The 19,081-nt window shown below is 37.2% G+C and overlaps 2 protein-coding genes across 6 annotated transcripts in view; one reads left to right on the top strand and one right to left on the bottom strand.

The window, feature by feature from the left end:
- Nucleotides 1–10,606, top strand: part of LOC126248375 (uncharacterized) — a 72,839-nt gene extending 62,233 nt beyond the window's left edge. For 2 of the 3 annotated variants that reach the window (XM_049949307.1, XM_049949305.1), the window contains one exon: nt 10,306–10,606. In XM_049949307.1, the coding sequence (XP_049805264.1) occupies nt 10,306–10,401 (96 nt within the window). In that variant the 3' untranslated portion in view covers nt 10,402–10,606. Of the gene's footprint in view, nt 1–7,064; nt 7,098–10,305 lie in introns of all 3 variants that reach the window. The other variant, XM_049949308.1, reaches the window with a different exon arrangement.
- Nucleotides 10,498–19,081, bottom strand: part of LOC126248374 (transmembrane protein 39A) — a 194,664-nt gene continuing 186,080 nt past the window's right edge. For 2 of the 3 annotated variants that reach the window (XM_049949302.1, XM_049949304.1), the window contains exon 13: nt 10,498–10,876. In XM_049949302.1, coding sequence (XP_049805259.1) covers nt 10,643–10,876 — 234 coding nt within the window. In that variant the 3' untranslated portion in view covers nt 10,498–10,642. The remainder of the gene's footprint in view (nt 10,877–19,081) is intronic. The other variant, XM_049949303.1, reaches the window with a different exon arrangement.

Raw genomic sequence — 19,081 nt, forward strand, 5'->3', positions numbered from 1 at the left:
ATGGAATGTTGATCGAGATACACCAAGTTGCCTAGATGCTTCACGAATTGACTTACGTGGGCTTCTGAGAAACGTTTGTCTATGTCCTCCACTGTCTCTTCTGAAACTCCTTAACATGCACTGCCAGAATGTTCCAGAACATTTCCTGTTGCCAGAAACTTCCTATACCATTCCTTAATTGTTTTCACATCAGGTGGATCACATTCATACACAAAACGATAATTTCTTTGCACAGTAGTTAGCAATTTTGTTTCTGCAAACCACACTACTGCTTGCGCACACTGCTGTGGAGTCGCCATTTTCACTTCATCAACCATGCTGCACTCTGGCGACGATATTCGGTACTTCTGATGTGGGAATATAAATTCTTTGAGATGCACTACAGTGGGGTGCATTTTTCATTGTCATATCTACTGTGGTTTTTCTCTCCTGGGTCCTTGAAATCAGGGAGGTATGAGTGGGATACCCTGTATATTGATACGGGTTGAGGGGAAAGAGACCATTGAAGAAAACAAAGTCAAGTACAAATCAGATGCAACACAAGATGAAATTGATTTTTAGGAAACCACTACCACATAAATACAACATTCTGTCTCCATGTTTGATTCTCCACAAAGATTTGTGCTATGGAATACATTGTGGGGAGTCAGAGGTGGAGAGGAGAAGACAGAAAGCAATAAAGAAAGAAAGAAACCACTAATAAGTCTCATATTGAAATTGTATGATAAAGATTCTGTAAAATCTGCAAATCATTTGCAGCCCTAGAACAGTTAAAGCCCCAATTCTAACATTTTTGTCAACATATTGTATCATAGGATCATTGTTTGCATCATGTATAGAAAAGATGAGTCAGATATATAACAAGGCTAAAGCTGGCCGTTAAACACAAATTACCACCATGTACCACAGCACAATAATCATTTTATCAAGCTGCAGTATATGCAGACTGATATCTTAGGGTCTATATATTGTAATATTCCATCCTCTAGACCAGAGCCCAGCAAAGATTTTTTGTAAAAGACCAAACATTACAGATCTTGAAACTTCCTGGCAGATTAAAACTGTGTGCCCGACTGAGACTCGAACTCGAGTTCGAGTCTCGGTCGGGCACACAGTTTTAATCTGCCAGGAAGTTTCATATCAGTGCACACTCCGCTGCAGAGTGGAAATCTCATTCTGGAAACATCCCTCAGGCTGTGGCTAAGCCATGTCTCCGCAGTATCCTTTCTTTCAGGAGTGCTAGTTCTGCAAGTTTCGCAGGAGAGCTTCTGTAAAGTTTGGAAGGTAGGAGACGAGATACTGGCAGAAGTAAAGCTGTGAGGACCGGGCGTGAGTCGTGCTTCGGTAGCTCAGATGGTAGAGCACTTGCCCGCGAAAGGCAAAGGTCCCGAGTTCGAGTCTCGGTCGGGCACACAGTTTTAATCTGCCAGGAAGTTTCATATCAGCGTACACTCCGCTGCAGAGTGAAAATCTCATTCTGGATTACAGATTTTATACTCTGTAGGCCATACCCAAGTTTTTTTCAGGCAGCTCTACTAAAAACAGGTAAAACAAGTTTGCACAAAGAGAGTGATAAAAATCTAATACAATAAAAATACTTAGTAGACACAGTTGTTTGATACACAATTTTACTAGTGTGATTAATGAAGTGCCTAATATTTCAACAAATTGGGGGCAAAGTTAATGCAATCATAAAAACTGATTGCGATAAAAATACTCTATAGAAATAGTTGCTGTCATCTGAATACAACTTCACTAATGATACGAATAATTTTTTTGTATTTGTGGATAACATTTCACTAGATGGGATCAAAGTTAGTGCTCCCTGTCATCAAAATTGATTGCAAATTTTCATTTGTTAATGCTAATTTATATTATTATTTTACATATTTCATCTCTGAAAACGTTTTTTCACACAAATACGTACTTGATATAGAGATCAAACCCTGATCGTATGATCTTAGTTCACCATATTCATAACTTTGAAGACACTTACAGAATTCTGTTAAGATTCTGATCTTGAAATTTGCCCTCTAGCATGTTGTCACATTACAGGTTAAATTACTTCCATCTGAATGTTAGTTGGAAATTTCTCAGTGGTACAGTAAAATGGATTTTAAAATGTGGAAATGTCTTCTGAACTTACATCAAGATCTGAAAAACATTGCTGGAACTGTTGTTTGAGCCTGGAAAATATGCCACTTGCAACTTTGTGAGGGAATGGACAGTTCAACTCCTCTTGCAGTTTTTGACAGCATGGGAAATGCACGAAGTGCCAGTTGTCACCGAAATGCCTTAATTGCAGTATAGGTTTCACTTATTGGCACTGATTTGCTGTGTAATTTCAGAATGAATCCATTAAGAAATCCAACTATGTCTGCAGCAAAAGCTAATTTCCAGGGCCATTCTTTATTCAGTATGGTGGTTTAGGGCAGTTTTTCTCATGTAGTAAAATTCGCCTCTGCCCCGAGTTCAAAAAATCTTAATAAAACTTTGCTACTGCCAAGCCATTGAACTAGTGTATTATACGGCAAGTCACAAAATTCAGCTTCCCCTTCCAACAGGAAATCATAGAACTGATGGTGGATCAGTCCGCAAAGATAAATGTTCACCTTTAACACAAATGGTTGTATGTTACATGATACATTCAAATATATGCCAAAGAGTACCTGCTGATGAATAATGCAATGAATAACCATAGGCTTTGGACACCCTTTATTTTCACAAGCCTTGTAAATGTGTCCAACTAAGCTTTTGTCCATTCAACACACATTTTTACCACCACCAGTTGTGACACATCTTACCTGATCCCATTGCAGGTTGTACTTTGCTAATGTTTTCTCGACTTATTTGAAAATATTTTCACCTGTAGTTGTTCCACACAGATTACTCATACATGTTAATTCTTCATTCATTTCAACATTAACCTCGACTATTTGAACAAACAGCAGCAACTGAGCAATATCTGTGACATCTGTTGACTCATCAAGAGCCTAGGAAAACCACTCGAAATCATTTGCATTGTTAATTAATTGCTTACCAATGTTGCTGCCAGTATTCTCAACACTTTGAGCAACTGTTTTCAGGAACAGTGTGATTGAATTAAATAAATCCATTTTCTGAGGACACATTTCTTCAGCTGCTAGAATCAGACTTGATTTAATTAACGCACCATCAGTAAACAGTTTTCCCTCCTTAGCTAGCAAATGAGCAGTTTGGAAACTTACTTTCAAAGTTTTTAGTTTTTCCAGTTCTTTTCCAGTGAGTTGGGAATATTGGGCCGGCACATATTGTACTTCTTCAGTGCAGCTGTAGTGTCACTGCACAATATACACAATGCTTTGCCATCTGATTCAGTTACAAAATAATTGTCAGCTCACTCGCCTTAAAAGTAGGATGTTGAAAGTCCATTTTTCTTTTCTTTTGTGGTTTTTAAAGCAACATGATAGAAATACACTTGTATTAGAATCAAGAAGAGAATGTTGCACAACAGTGATCCACGTTACTGGTAGAACTGCATGTTACCACAGTGGCAGTGCAGAGGCCTGGTGTCCTCAGTTGGCTTCCTGCATGTAGAAATGCCACACAATTTTTCTTGCAGCTGCCAGCTCCCAGATCGACCGATAGAACTAGTTACCAGTCAGTGGCAATATGTATCCAAAAACGTAAGACCGACACTGAAATATCACTTTGCATAATTTTCACATTTTATTCAGTATTATCCCATTTACATTTTTTTAAGAATTTTGACATTTAAAATCCATTCTAAGCTTGCTGGCCATAGGAAAAAGAAGCAGCAGGCTGGATGTAGCACCCCCAGCTGTACTTTGCCAATGCCTGCTGTAGACCTTATTTGTCATGTAATTTGATTCAGTCTCTGATCAAATAGTTCACTGCACAAACTTAAACTTTATCTCTGTGGAAAGGGAAAAATAAAATTCCACACTGGATATACTTAATTTTTGTCTTAATGAATTTTGGCTTTTCAACATTCAGCCCATGAGAGTAAGATCTCTCTGCTTTCAGAGTGGCACATTGTGTCTGTTAACCACTCATTTCTTCTTTGAAAAAAGAAATGTGCTAATTTATCTCAGCTCGTTTAAGAGCTTTCCTTACTAAAGGCAGTGAGGGATTGATTTACACCTTCAGTATGTTCAAGTTCTATAACTATTGTATTTAACTGTTCAGATTCCAAGTAGTCACACCACAAACTCGGGAAGGCCCACATCATTGCCTTCCTCTTGAAGATGCCTAGAGATGGGTTTGGAATGAACAGGTTCATATCAACCTTTTGATGCAGTTGATTAGTAATTTGAATAAAGAAGCCTGGAATCATATTTGAGGGGAAGCACCAAATTTTTCACATCACACACAAATTGCATTTGTAAGCAGTCACTGGCTATAAGCCTGTTTTACAGTCATATGTTCGAATGTTAGCTGGTGCAGACAGTATAGTTTTATGAAGTTTGATTTCACTACATATGAGGGTGTGCGGAAAAGTAATGCCCCAGATTCTTTTATGTGCCTTTAAAATAAAACAAACATTATTAACATTCTGCATCTTTATTTTTCATGTCTACATATTTAGTCGTCTGCCACTAGAGGGCTCCAAAATTTAGTGTGTAACATGGCGGTGTGTAACGTAGCTCTGTTGGTGCATGAGAAACAGCATGCTGTAATCAAGATTCAAAGAGTTCATCCACACATGGAGCACCCTCTCCTTCAGCATGGCAGTGCCAGACCACACGTGAGTGTTGTCACATCTGACTGTTATCCTCCACACAGTCCCAACTTGGCAGAGGTGAGGTTATAGCTCTTTCAACAAAGCCCAAACCATATACAGCAGTGGTCGTCAAACTTTTGGGCAAGGGCCAAAACTAAAAATATGATGTGGCACCTTGGGTCACAGATTTCCAGGTCTTTTTATTAACTAGCAAACCACATAAATGGTGTGCTATGAACCTCCAATTGACTAGCCATAGTAAAGAAGCAAGAGGTTTACCACTGACTTTCTAGCACTTATCATTAAAGTCAATACCATTCGGACCATTACGTGTAGAATGTTCTGTTTCAGATTGTTGCCACCCTCAATGACCCATAAATTGTAACACTGTAATGGACTGACGAAATGTTGCTGCGGTGTCTTTGTGAACAGATGGTTAATAACAGCAAATTATTAAATGTATTATGTAACATGAGACACAATCACAACTGTTTTCTACAGGTTTTGAAAGTCATTTTTCTTCAACTCACTTGACTGAACAACAACAGCCTTAATTTTATTTCATACTAGATGAGGTACCTGGCATTGGCTAGATATGTATTTATTCCAATCTTACGTTAATCTGTCTCTTCCTTCCCTCACTCTCTGTCGTCCATCTCGAATTTCCCCTCTCTCACCATCTCTTAACCCCCTTTGTCTGTCCATTTCGCACTCCCCCTGTATGTGTCCATGTCCTTCTCCCCCCTCTCCCTCCACTTTACCATCCCCCGCCCCAATAAGACGTTGCCTTTGCGTACCCCACAATATTTCTTTACAGATTGAAAATAATGTGTGTATCAGTGTGGTTGAAATCGATCCAAGGGTTTAGGAGGAGAAGTGGAGGATAAACGCGCACACACACACACACATTCATTTTTAAGAGCTAATGACTAATTATTTCTTTTAACAAATATGTACCGCATATGACCGTCTCTATAATGCATATTCATGAATCCAATGCACTTTCATTTAAGGTTGATACAATAGCAGATAATTGGTATGAGGCACACACTTCCATTTGTTGTCAGCACTGAGAAACAAACAAGAAAACATTTCCATTATTACGTCCCCTCCCACCGCAATGACAAATCTATCTGCCCCTGTACCAAGTGGCACCTGTAAAGGTGATAGAACAACTTTATGTGCTCCTGCTTATGATTCTTCCGGTATATTTTTCATTTGACGAAGGAGACAGGTACAGCCGACATCTGCAAACCGTTTATTCTTTACCGGATTTGGATATATATCATTCATCGTTCTTCAGAAACTGTAAACATTAGCACCTGTTAAAATGAAATAGTGCTTTCGGAAACAAACCACTCACAACCATTGGATGTATGTGATTCCGCCAAATAACATTGCTATGCAGTTGCTGAAAACAATAAGCCATGTTTATGACACCGAAATTCTGCAATACATGGAAAAAGATTTTTAAATATTCATCCGCCGGTTTGACAACTATTAGATTATGAGGGATATATTCGTAGGAGACATAAGAGTTGTTGTTGTCACATTGTCAATAATTATATTTTTAGTCAGTCTTCACAGGAGTCGAGTGTTGAGACCGACCGGAATAATAACTGTGGTAGCATAAGTCAATGATGACGTGCCATTCACAGACTTTCACAGAATGACTGTCACCATGTTTACAAGTGCTGAAAACTGCATAAAATGCTGCTGATCAAATTTCAATAAACTGGTAAAAAGCATACAGTGCATCTGACAAATTCATTCCAGTTTAATTATCTCTGTGAAAATAAAATTCACATGACTTGCATAATCTTACAGTATTCATGTAGCTAGGCAGGAGCATATAAAGGGTGAAGGGAAGGAAGGGAATCATTAGTAATTTTGAGCCACTACCAAAAACAAATTTGGGATCAGTGTATCTTGTTCCTGAAATTTATTTTAAAGTACTTTCATGCAGTATGATATAGATGTATTATTAAAATATTATATTACATTATTCAAATTGCCACAAAAACTTCATTATAATTCCATTAATCTCAAACTTTCAAAAAATGTAGAAATAAATAAGAAATTTAAAAAATAAGAAAAGGGCAGATGCACTGCACATGCAACAGGCTATATAAGAAAGCTACAGGTCTCTTATTGAGTCTGGTTCTTATTCATTATAATTGCAAAACAAACATAAATACAAATATATAATTTTCCATTACTGTGACTTGTGATGTTGAACTTTTTTGGATATGTCGTCTATATCTGCATCGTGTGGGCTGCATGCAATCCTCATTGCGTCTTCTAAATGATTGGACAACCGATTATGATGTTTATTTTTCAGGTACTTCATTTTTGAAAATGAAGCTTCACAAAGGTAAGTTGAAGGAAATAGTGTTAAAATGAACTGTGCACAGTCTCATAAATTTTTATAATTGTTAGGTACACATTTCCAAAATCCAGTGTACTGTTGTGTTTCATGATGTTCTATAAACAGAGCTTTAAGTTGTGTGTCCTGCTGAAGTTCGATTATTTCATTTAGCAAATTAGTTTTAGGAAATCTAAATTTGCAGAATAATTTGAGATCATCATGTCCAACATGCCAGGGTTTTCTATGAGAATGAAACAGCTTCAAATATTTCTAACGTCTGCAAATCTGATAGTTAAGCCTGATCGGAACATAGGAACAGTTGGAAAATTAGACAGATCTTTTACTTAGAGTTCATTTATATATAATTGCAGTTTGGCTTCAAATGCAAGTATTTTGTTAGTCATTTGCCCAATTATCTTGTTTGGTCCTTGTAATTTTAAGTTAAGTGTGTTGAATTTTTGTGTAATATCGGTAAAAAAAGCTTTAAGTGTCCACCAATCATCATCATCAAGTTCCGGATAATTTTTGCCACTTTGTTGTAAGAATAAAATAATTTCAAATTGACAAACCGTTCCTTTGCTTAGCCATTTGACAGCAGTATGTAGGAGAACATCACTGTAACAAGCTTGCAATTCCTGCAGAATTTCTTTAAATGCTCGGTAATTAAATTCCAGGGACGAAAGAAATTTATAACACTTATAACTGTTTGCATAACATTCTTCAATTTGGTATTTGAAATTTGACATGCCAAACTTTCTTGATGCAGTAAGCAGTGAATGGAGAGTAAATTTGGCAAATTCCATTCCTCCTCAATCAGTGCTATCAAACCATTGTTGACGCCCGTCATTGATGGACAACCATCTGTACATACTGATATTAATTTGCTCATAGATAAGTCTTTCTTTTTTACAAATTCTTTAATTGCATCCACAAAGTCACATCCTTTTGTGTGACCTTTCATGACTATAATTGCTAAAAAATCTTCCTCTATTACCCCATCATTTGTGCAGTAACACACAAATAATGAAAACTGAGCCATCAAAGTGAAATCTGTACTGGAGTCACATGTGCAAGACTGAAGTATTTGCATAGTTTGACTTTATTAATTACTGCCTCAAACACATATTTTGAAATATCTTCAATACGACATTGACAAGGTAGATTCTGCAAGTGTGAGCTTATTTATTTCAGCTGATATTTGTTTACTGTTGGAGAAATTTTGAAACAAAGTTTCAGAAACAGTCCTCATACATTGCTTCACTAATTCAGCATCAGTGAAAGCTTTCATATTTTTTGCCAGACTACTACGTACTTGGTATGATACTCTTGTGACAGCCTCACTTTGACCAACTGCTGGTAACATAACATTTTGTTGACAACGAATGATAGATTTTAGATGAGCAATTTTTTCCTTTCTTTCTTTCTTTTGAATTTAAAGGAAAAGCTACTGTAAATGAATTTTGCTTACTTGTGTAGTGGTGAAATAAATTTTCTCTCTTCAGTCCCACAATTGTATCCTGGCATATTAAGCAAGTAGCAGTACCTTCTTTGTGTCCACTTATAAAACAAAACTCTTCTTCCCATATTTCTTGGAAACTTCTTTTCTCTTCACATATTTTCCTCTTAGTCACTGTTCTTGAGGGTACATCAGACATTATTTATTGCACTAATAATTATATCACCAAATATGAGCACAAATACACTCAATATGCGACGAATGCTCAGGGGCACCGAAACTTAGTTCACAACTGACACGACAAAGCTAACAATGAGGCGGCTGCAGGACAAACCCGCCGCCAACAAACGAGCAGCCGTGGGCATGCACGGCATGTTTGATGCACGGCTCACATTGTTGGCTAGCAGGCCACTCACGCCTCTAGCGCTGCAGAACACTGGCAAGTGGCGTTAAATGAATGTGGTGGATGGTTTTCAGTTACCTAATTACTACCCCAACTTTAATCAAAATTCTACGCAGTTTTCGTAAACAAAACGCTGCTATGCCAGACAAGTTGATAACTAATGCTACCTGTGCAAAGCCGAGGAGGGTCGCTGGCCACATGAAAACATGATCTGGGCCGCAGTTTGACGACCACTGGTCTACAGTTATTGTATAAGCAAACTGGTCTCTCGTTGGCAGAAATGTTCGTTGTCAGGATGGCTGTGTTGAGAAATAAATATGTAGACTAAAGATGTAGAATGTTAATACTTTGTTTTATTTGTAAAGCTTTAAGAGTTCTCCCATAAAAAAAATTTGGAGGCATTACTTTTCAATACGCCTTCATACATTATTTCCATGTTCTTCTGTATTACCTTTTGAGCTTTCACCTCATTTACACTTAATTTTGTAAATGTGATTATTTTTTCTTGACTCATTCACATATTTTTAAGCAGTGTAATCTTTGTAATGACCAGATAAAATCATGCTTACTTCACATGTATTGCTCAATTAATATTTCGACATTAATAATATATCACAGAAAGTACTTCAATCCATGGAATGCATCTGTAGCAAATGAATTAATGCATGACAAGCTATAAGATGCTACTATTAGCTTGCTTGAAATAAATGATATTGTAGTTTGTCAGTGTAAAGAAATGGAGAGAAAAATCTTAAAATACAAATAGTGCAGAGCTTGCAGACAATTATGGCTTTGTCATGTGTAAGGATTGTAGGGTGAAAGTCTATGAAAGAATGCATTTTTTGTGACTTGACAGTATGTCAGTAGGCGTGGTCTCTCTCATTTTGCAGTGACTGACTGTCGGTAACAATCTCAGGTGTCCAGAATAACGTGTTTTGTTGAATTAGGTAAGTATGACTCTTACCCATAGAATCATTTTCATAAATAATACTGATGCATGGCAGCCGGTGATTGGCGATAAATTCTTTAGAATACTGAAATTTGTAACATGAGCGAGATTTCTTAAAAATCCACAAATAGTGTTTTATTTCTATGTAACAATATTTACAGTGTCAGTAAATTTACCAACACATGCTATAGCAGTATATTACAAATACTGTGATGTTAAAATGTTAGAGGTAAAATTGAAACTTGGTGTATGTCTTGGTAAGACAGACCATGCAATCCAAAGTTGTATGGTCTGTGTTGAACTGAACTTGTGCACTTTGCTGAATTGTACATAGAGAATGTTAGATTAAGTACTTTAAGTTTTCCACTTTCTTGACTAATACTGCAAAATCTTTTATCTCTTGCAGATACAGAATGCAGATGTTGACAGTAAATTTGAGTATTTTGATGGAGCACAGTACATACCAGGGCCAAACTTAAAAGCTATCTATCCAAAGGATTAACATGGAGGCGTTCATTTCAGGCAGTGCTAAGTTATTGCTTGTAGTTTTACATTACATGTTTGTATTAAAAGGCTGTGTTTACATAACACATCAGTATAATTTTCTTATTCCATAGGAATAATATATTTTTTATAAAAATAGTGTTGTCTGTTGTTAAACACCTCACAATGTAAAAGGTGATAGAAATACAATTTTCTAAAGGAAGCATGAGATCATTATGAGATGATTCTGTTGACAAACGTCAACTTCCTAATTTATCCTGTATCATTTGTTCAGCCTTGTAAACTTTCCAACATACAAAATAGTCTCTTGCCAGTTTAAAAAGAGAATAGTAATTTGCAAATAACAAAAGTGCAAGTGACATAACTTGGTACCATTCTGAACACCTAATTAACACCATAAGTTGTATTGCAATAAGGAGTAGCTGAAGTCCCAACAGGATGCATAGAAGAACAGATGGGTTGTTGAATATGGCCTGTAACAATAACAAAATTCACTGTCAGTTCAAAACACATTCAGGTTTGTTTAAAGTTACTCTGCAAGTATTAGTTCAATTTGCTAAAGTACTGTTGCCTGATTATACACTATCATGCCAAAAATGTTCAGTCAATCATCTATGAGTCTTTTCAGCAAACTCAAATTATTTCAGATTTGAAAAAAAAACAATGATTTTTTTTCCTTCTAGATGTTTTATTATATCAATAGAATATTGATAACCTCTTTGTAGGTTATAGGTGTAGGTATGCCTAATGATGACAATAAGGCACTCATTGTCTGGGAGTGAATGGTTTTTTAAACATTCTTTTGACTGTGTTACCATAAGTATGGTGTGGATTAGTAGCTTTGTGATTACTTCTTTAATTACACTCCTAATCTCGCTTCATGTACACTATGTGTAAAAGGTATTCCAAATTCCAGCATCTGTGTTTTTTTTTTTTTTTTTTTTTTTTTTTTTTTTTTTTTTTTTTGCTTTGGAACTTGTTTATGAGGCAAATCACTTAAGAACATGCACCACAGACTGTACATGTTAATAGTTAAGGCAAGCACTCCTTGTTAATAGTTTGTGCTAACAATGATGGAATGTATCAGAAACATAATGTTCTGGCAAGAAGGAAATTTGATGTTTAATGTTTTGTGGGAATAAATTACTGCAACAATGTGAACATACATAGAAGGCTCCATAGGCTGCCCGCATGTGCTAGCCCTGTTCAGTATTGCAGTCACCTTGGCCAATTTCTGGGTGCAGGGAAGGGGGGGGGGGGGTGCTGTTCAGCCTAAACCTTGTAAATGAGTTGTGGCACCGGTCTTTTCGGTGGACTTATTACAGGGAGAGTAATTTCCCCATGATAGCCAATGTTTCCAACATCTGTTGCAGAAAAAGGTCTTAGTCTTGCAAGGAGGTAGCACCCTACAAAAATGCTGTAAGCAGGAGCAGGAAATGGCCAATGAAAATGTGTACATTCCACTCCTGATTCTGATTGGCCATGAGGCCTATAAGTTAAATAATTCCATGGAGTGATTGGCAGCTCATAAAGTTGAGAAGTTGCTCAGCAGCTCCCAAGTGGGGTTGAAGTGGAAAGTTGTGGGCCCTCTGGGGTGGAGTTTGATTTTAACCCTTAAGTGCATATTGTAAAATTATTTTGTGCTCAGTACGGAAATTTAATGAACATACGCAAAAAAGTTCTTAGAAAGTATCTGATACTAAACATGTAGTAGTTGGTTGCACTGTGTACTTCTGGTAACCTCTTTGGGTGAGTGCAGAGAAAGTCATGGAGGATGAATTTTACTTCATTTCACATTGTAACACAGTCAATGCCTTCATGGGAAAAAATGTTTGCACTTGCCTAGGGAACCATGATAGTACCTAGGAGTGCACCTCTTTGTCTGAAGCAAATTGATGGCCATGAATATCTTTCTTCAAGGCTTCAAAAAATATGTAAATCGCATGGAGAGAAAGAAATCAGGACAGTATGCAGAACATGTAAGAGCTTCCCAGCAATACTTCTGAATTGTAGTTGAAACAACATCTGGGCAAAAATATGACAAACTGTTACCATATTTGTCAGCAAGTACACCACAAAGGGTTGAGAATAAATGTTTCTTGTTATGTACACTACTAACTGACCACAACAGCAAAACCAATGACTGTGCTCACAAGCTGTTGCATAAGAATGGTGAACCTGAAAGTGCCAAAGCAACTAAACAAAAACAATCCCATGTACATGGAAAAGAAAATCTTTACGTCACTGAGGAATGAAAGAAATTTAAAGGAAACTTCAATAATTCAGATGAAAAAACAATTTTGGGCTGTTTTACCATTTGCTTCATCTTTCAAACATAAATTCTTGGATCCTTTAGCAAGGAAGCTGCACTGAAGGAGAAACCTTCTGAGCAACCCTTGTATCAGAAGCAGTTCAGAATCAAGATGGTGCATTGTCTTTGCAATTTAGCTATAAGATTCATCCAAAACTATAGATGATAAAGAACAAGTGTCTCAGCGTTATTGTCTCACCTCAAGATGTACCAAGTAACTCCACTGACTACTGGCCCAAGGGGAATGCCTAAAAAAATTCAATGCAAATATCCTGGGTGTGGTGGATGTACACATTTGTTTCAACAGAGACAAGAACCATTACACCAATTTCCACCAATGGCTAGAAAATTTATCTTAGTGTTCTTATTTTTATTAGAACATTGGTCAAAATTCAGACACAGAATTGGGAGTACACAGAATGGAAATTTGGCTGCAATCCATGCATCAAAAGTTAGTGCACATGTGCAAAGTCTGCCATATTGAAATGGAGAAAACAGCCGTGTCTGAAGCCAAAGGCAAATAGATGTGTGTTGTTTATTTTATTAATTGCACATTTTAACTGCTAGGCCTACCTACAAGTGACTAGTTGTTCGGTATACTGTCAAAGTTAGAAATATCTAATGAGCAGTAGTAAGAGGAGAGACCACACAGAAAATTAATGAGCAATTTGCACACAGCAGCGAATTGAAATATATGCAAAAAAATGTGTGTTCAGATTTTCTTACTGTAAAAAAAATACTGCATGTAATTTAAGCAAAGCTACATCAGTTCCTGGAGTAGATTTTCAGTAGAGGTTCTTGTTTTCCTTTAAAAAATTAAACTGACTTGTTTTGCATTTGTATGTTTTCTTTACAACTGTATATTAATAGCTCTCATTTGATGCTGAGGGAACTAATTGGGGCACAAAATTGAATTTCTTTCGTATCTTATAGTTTCGTATCGCAGCTCAATGGTGAAGTGTCTTTTTAATACTGATCACAGTTATACTTTATTTCCAGATATTCATTCATTTAGTGATATGGTCCTTTTTATGAAATGTTGTGAACACATCCCACTACAACATGGAGAAAATAGAATATTTTGTTAGAGTGCACTGGCGCCATGTGCAAGTAGCCTTCAGCTCAGCAGTGAACAGTTCGTGAAAGTACACACACGTTCTCAAATTAGTGATTGCAATTTGGTGTAAATATTGCTGGACAAAGACATTTCACACTAACAGACACATAATGGAAATGCTGAAACACATCTCATATTTAGGGCAAAGTTTGAAAAAAGTTTGTGACATTCATCAATCGTCACTTATTAAACGAATGATACGTTAGTGAACTTATGGGTCTGCACCTAACTCAAAATATTTGTATAAACAAAATTTTAATGCAGCCTACTGTTTAAGTTAAAGTAATACCTATGTGTTACTTTCAGGTTGAAAACATGAAAATTCCAGCACTGATACAAACATTGAAACTCCTGGACAGTATCCCCAAACTGCTGTTTCTGTTCGAAGTGAAGTTGATTTATCAGCTCGAAGTCCCAGAAAAGAAAAATTAAGAAGTAAAATTAAATTGCTGCAAGGAAAAAACACTATTTACAAAACAAAATAGCTCCATTGTCACCTGAAGCTTAAAGCAGTGGCATTTCACAACTTACACGTGTGAACAGTAATGAATTTAAAAGATTATGTGAGAAATTTTTAACTAAAGATTTATCACAACTTGTTTCATAAGCATTTCCTTTTGTGAAAGTTTTCATTTACAAAAGTTTCATAAGAATGTCCATTTCAAGCCATACTAGTAAGCTGCTGCTGTTCAATGTTCACTCAGTTTCAATAGGGCATCAAGTGCAACTCTTGACTTCATACAAATCAATAGAGCACCCCTGTGTTTTCCTTTCTCTATTCTGTGATATTACCATAGAATATTCATGAAAATGTCAAGAGTATATGCATGTGAGTTGATCTTAATAAATATCTTAGGAACAAAAATTACAACAGATTTTTTTCCATATAGCTATATGTGGTTTGGCAACTGTATATTTACACATCATGTTGCATGTGTGCGACACCTACAAGGTACCCTCTTTCTATGAACTGCTTAAGGACTTCAAAAATATAATTTCTAAAAAATAAAAAAGTAAGAGTTAAAGTGGATGTCATTTTGGAAGTCTGGAGTCCTGCTTAGGCACTTCACTATTTTTCTTCACAAGTGTTGCAGATCAGTGAGTGTAGACACCTTTGGTACAAAAAGACCTCTGAGCAGTTGGCTATCTGGAGATGGTACCACATAAATTTCATTTGTTTCTGTGGAAATTAGAGAGATGTTTTTGTGTGATTATTTTCCTACTGGTTTTGAATTATATCCCTGACCTTTTTTGCAATTATCAGCACGAGTCGCTAGTGGTCACTTTGAGGTGGCAAGTGAACTGTTAACATAGTACACTGTTCTGATCTTGGAATCTTTCTGAAAGTAGTTTGACTACTACGGTGTTTCAGTTAACGACTTTAGAGTTATGAGAAGTTTAACCCTGATCAGATAATGTGACAGTGCAGCAAATTAATCAGGGTCCGCCAATAAGCATTTCCAAATAAATCCACTGAGCATTATAGCATGTAGTTTCTCATGTGCTGCACATTGCCAAGAGTGTGTGAATTCTTGTTGTGGCCAAGTGTGACTTTGTGCAATGTCCCAGAAGCTCTGAGGAATGGATGAACATTTCAGGCTGAAAATTCAAAAATTTGATGCAGAAAACTATGTAGCTTACATTGTAAATAACTGAAAGTTTGATTATTCTGTAAGTCCTATTTATTCTACAAGTTTTAATGAGACCTACATCCATTTTTGAACCATGCCTCCTCCTAAAAATGTTACACCCACCTCAACTACTAATTTATTTATGACTCGATGCTTCTGGATGTGCCCTTTCAACCTATCCATTCTTTTAGTTAAGTTATCCCATAAATCTCCCCCCCCCCCACCCCAAAAAAAAAAAAAAATAAAATAAAATAAAATATTGGTATCTCCTCACTAGTTACCCAATCTGCAACATCCCATTTCATATCCACATGTTTTCTTCCTGTCTAAACAGTTCATCATCCATGTTTAACTCATAACAAATACTCCCTTACACTTACATTTATATTTTATGTTACCAAGTTTCTCTTTTTCATAAACAATTTTCTCAGTATTGTCAGCCTGCAATTTGTATCATCCGTTGTCAGTTATTTCACTGCCTAATAGCAACACTTCTGCTACTTTTTCATTTCTCATTCTATTTATCTCAGCATCGCCTCGTTGAATTAATCTTTCAAGACCTTTGTTGTCTCAGACAGAATTACTGGCCCATCATCAAACTTGACTCCAATTATTATGAGTGCAGTCTGGTTTCTGTACAAGTTTCGGAGTTTCAGAGTGTATTTTAATCAACATTACATGGTATAAAACTATCTACACTGTACAACAGAATTAAAGGATCACTTTTTCAAAACCCTGTACTTGCCTCCCATTGTGAAGCTCACCCTCGGGCTTAGCGATGCTTCAAACATCGTGTTGTCAACAAGTGAAAAAAGACAACAACTCAGAAGTTCATGTGAGCTGTAAGGTGGGTTTAATGATGTCACATTGACATCAAATTCACAATGCCAGTGGTGCCATATATGTGTCAATGATGAGAAGGCTGTTCTTACCCACACTTTGTGACCGAAAACAACAGTTCACAGTGTGGTGAGCGACAGGATGATGTTCTTGAACACCTTTGACATTGTTGACACCCTTGGAGGTTGCAACCCTTCTATAAGGATAATGTGGGGCTTCATCCCCATTGGACATGATCACACCCTTTAGAGTGCACTGTGACTGGAATTTTTGCTCTCATGTACACATTAGAACCAGAAGGGACCATTCAAAACCATTCAATGAAATTTGAATATGATCCAAAGCCGCAGAGGATACTGCTGCTTTTATGGCCCTCCTGTGGCGTGATCACACTGGAGTGCAACATTAACATGTGCTAGACTAAAACGGCAAAGGGTCGATCTAAGACCCTCAGTTCGCCAACACCCTTGGTGCCACCCACGCAACTTTGTTGAGCACATTACAAATGTACCTGTCGGAAACTTCGAAACCAGTACCGCCTGGCAGCCACTCTAGTGCTTGAAAACAGGCAAACCACACCCTTCGGGTGTTGAAGGAGTTCCCTAACGCCCAGTTGCTAGAGCAGCCGCCAGACAGAATTGGTGTCAAAATTTCTGAAAATAAATTTCCAATGTGCTCAACAAAGGTGCGTGGGTGACAGCGACAGTGTGCCGAACTGGGGGGTCATAGCTTGTGTCAGGGCTTGAAAAACCTTAAGTACCTTAAGCTGCTTTGGATCATGTTCAAATTTTGTCAATTTTGAATGGTTCCTAGTGGTTCCAACGTGTAAACAAGAGCAAAAACTGTGGTCGCGCTGCATTGTCAGCAGTGTCAAATGTTGTGAAGAAAATCTGCCGGTATCAACACCTCAGGAAAAGGGGTGGTGTAACTGACACGCTTCTTGCCATGTCAATTCCAAGTAGTGGTGTGTCTGAACTATTTTTCCCTCGGCTGTCCACAAGAAAACCTCATGATTTCAGCACTGAGTGTTGCAGTTTCTGACCTCCATTACAGACACATCAAAAGAAGAGGTGAAATGTGCATAAGTTGTCCTCATCATGTGACAAGGCTATGGTGGCACTGAACAGAATAATGGTGAAAATTTGTACCAATGTGACATCATTAACCCACCTTATAGTTCATATTCACTTCCAAAGCTGTGGCCTTTTATCACGTGTCAACACCTTGCTGTTTAAAGTATGGCCAAGCTCAAAGGTGATGTCATAGGGTGCCACGCTTTTGCACCATTATAGAGGAAGGTTGTTGGCACCTTTGAGCCAAATTTGGAACTTCAGCATCACAATGGGAGGTAAGTACAGGCTTTCAAAAATTAATCCTTCAATTCTGTTGCACAGTGTACAAATGCCATAAACTGGTTTATTCAGTCTATCTTCTAACATAGCCATAAGGTGAGTATTGCCTTTTGTGTACCTAAATTTCTCTGGAACACAAACTTATCTTCCCCAAGATCAGCTTCTACCAGTCGCTCCATCCTTACATAAAGAATTTGTCAGTATTTTAAAACACCAAGTTCTTATGGAATGTCGTCTACTCCGGGTGACTTGTTTTGACATAAGTCTTTCTGTGAAATATATCCTCTTCCTGTTTCTTAACAATGTCTAAAATTTGTTTCAATGGTACAGCTTTTTAATGTACTGCATCCACCTTTCTTTGCTCAGTACTGGCTTGCAATCTTCAGTTCTTAATATTTATAAAGCTGCTTTTCTTATATCCAAATGTTTCTTTAATTTTTCTGTAGGCAACATATATATTTCCTATAGTTACGTGTGTTTCTAGAGCTTTGTGTTTGTCCTCTAGCCATTCCTGATTTGCCATTTAGCATTTTCTGTCAGCCTCATTTTTTTAGACATCTGCATCCCATTCCTACATTTTTTCTCCTTTCCTCAATTAAATTCAATACCTTGTGTATTATCCAACGATTTCTACTGGGCCATTGCTATTTTCCTATTTGATCCTCTGCTCCCTTCACCATTCCATCTCACAATGCTACACATCATGTTGCAAAAGCAAACCTTTTCATTACTACGGATGGAAAATTGCATAAAATGTGTTGATATTAGGTTGGTGCATAAGCTCATAGCCTTTTCATTTTGCATGTTTGTATTCCAGTTGCTATGCATTTCTTTATTGATTGACATTTTTTATCTGTAAGTTCACTTTTGTCATTTGGAGATAGTGACTGGAGCTGTGGATGCTAGGAAATGGTATGTCAAGGGGAGAAATTGGAAAATTTCCAACATATTCTTTTGTTTGGAGTTTAGTAGAGGGACAACAGCAGTGGAGGCATCCAGAAACCTTTGCACTGTGTCTGGGGATAATGCCGTTGGACGGAACACGGCAGGAAAATGACTTTCTCATTTTAAGGAGGATCATTTTGACATTAGTGACTCCATGTTCAGGAAGACCTTTGATATTCGATGAAGATCATTTAAACATAGTAATCCACAATCATCCAAGTCAGTGACTTGATAACTGTCAAATGTGATGAACTGTGACATTTGCATGTGATGACAAGGTTCAAAAAATGAGTGTACGGGTACCACATGCTTTAAACCAAAATCCCAAAAATCTGTGGATAGCCATATGTGCATCTCTGCTTGCTCATCATCAATTGGCCCTTGAACAACACTGACCATTCGTATAGTTACCGGTGCCTATGCTAACATGAGGAAAACAAACGAATGGTTGAACCCAAACAAAGCAGCAACTCCCTGTACAA

This window comes from Schistocerca nitens, chromosome 3, assembly GCF_023898315.1.
Source record: "Schistocerca nitens isolate TAMUIC-IGC-003100 chromosome 3, iqSchNite1.1, whole genome shotgun sequence".
Classification (NCBI taxonomy): Eukaryota; Metazoa; Arthropoda; class Insecta; order Orthoptera; family Acrididae; genus Schistocerca; species Schistocerca nitens.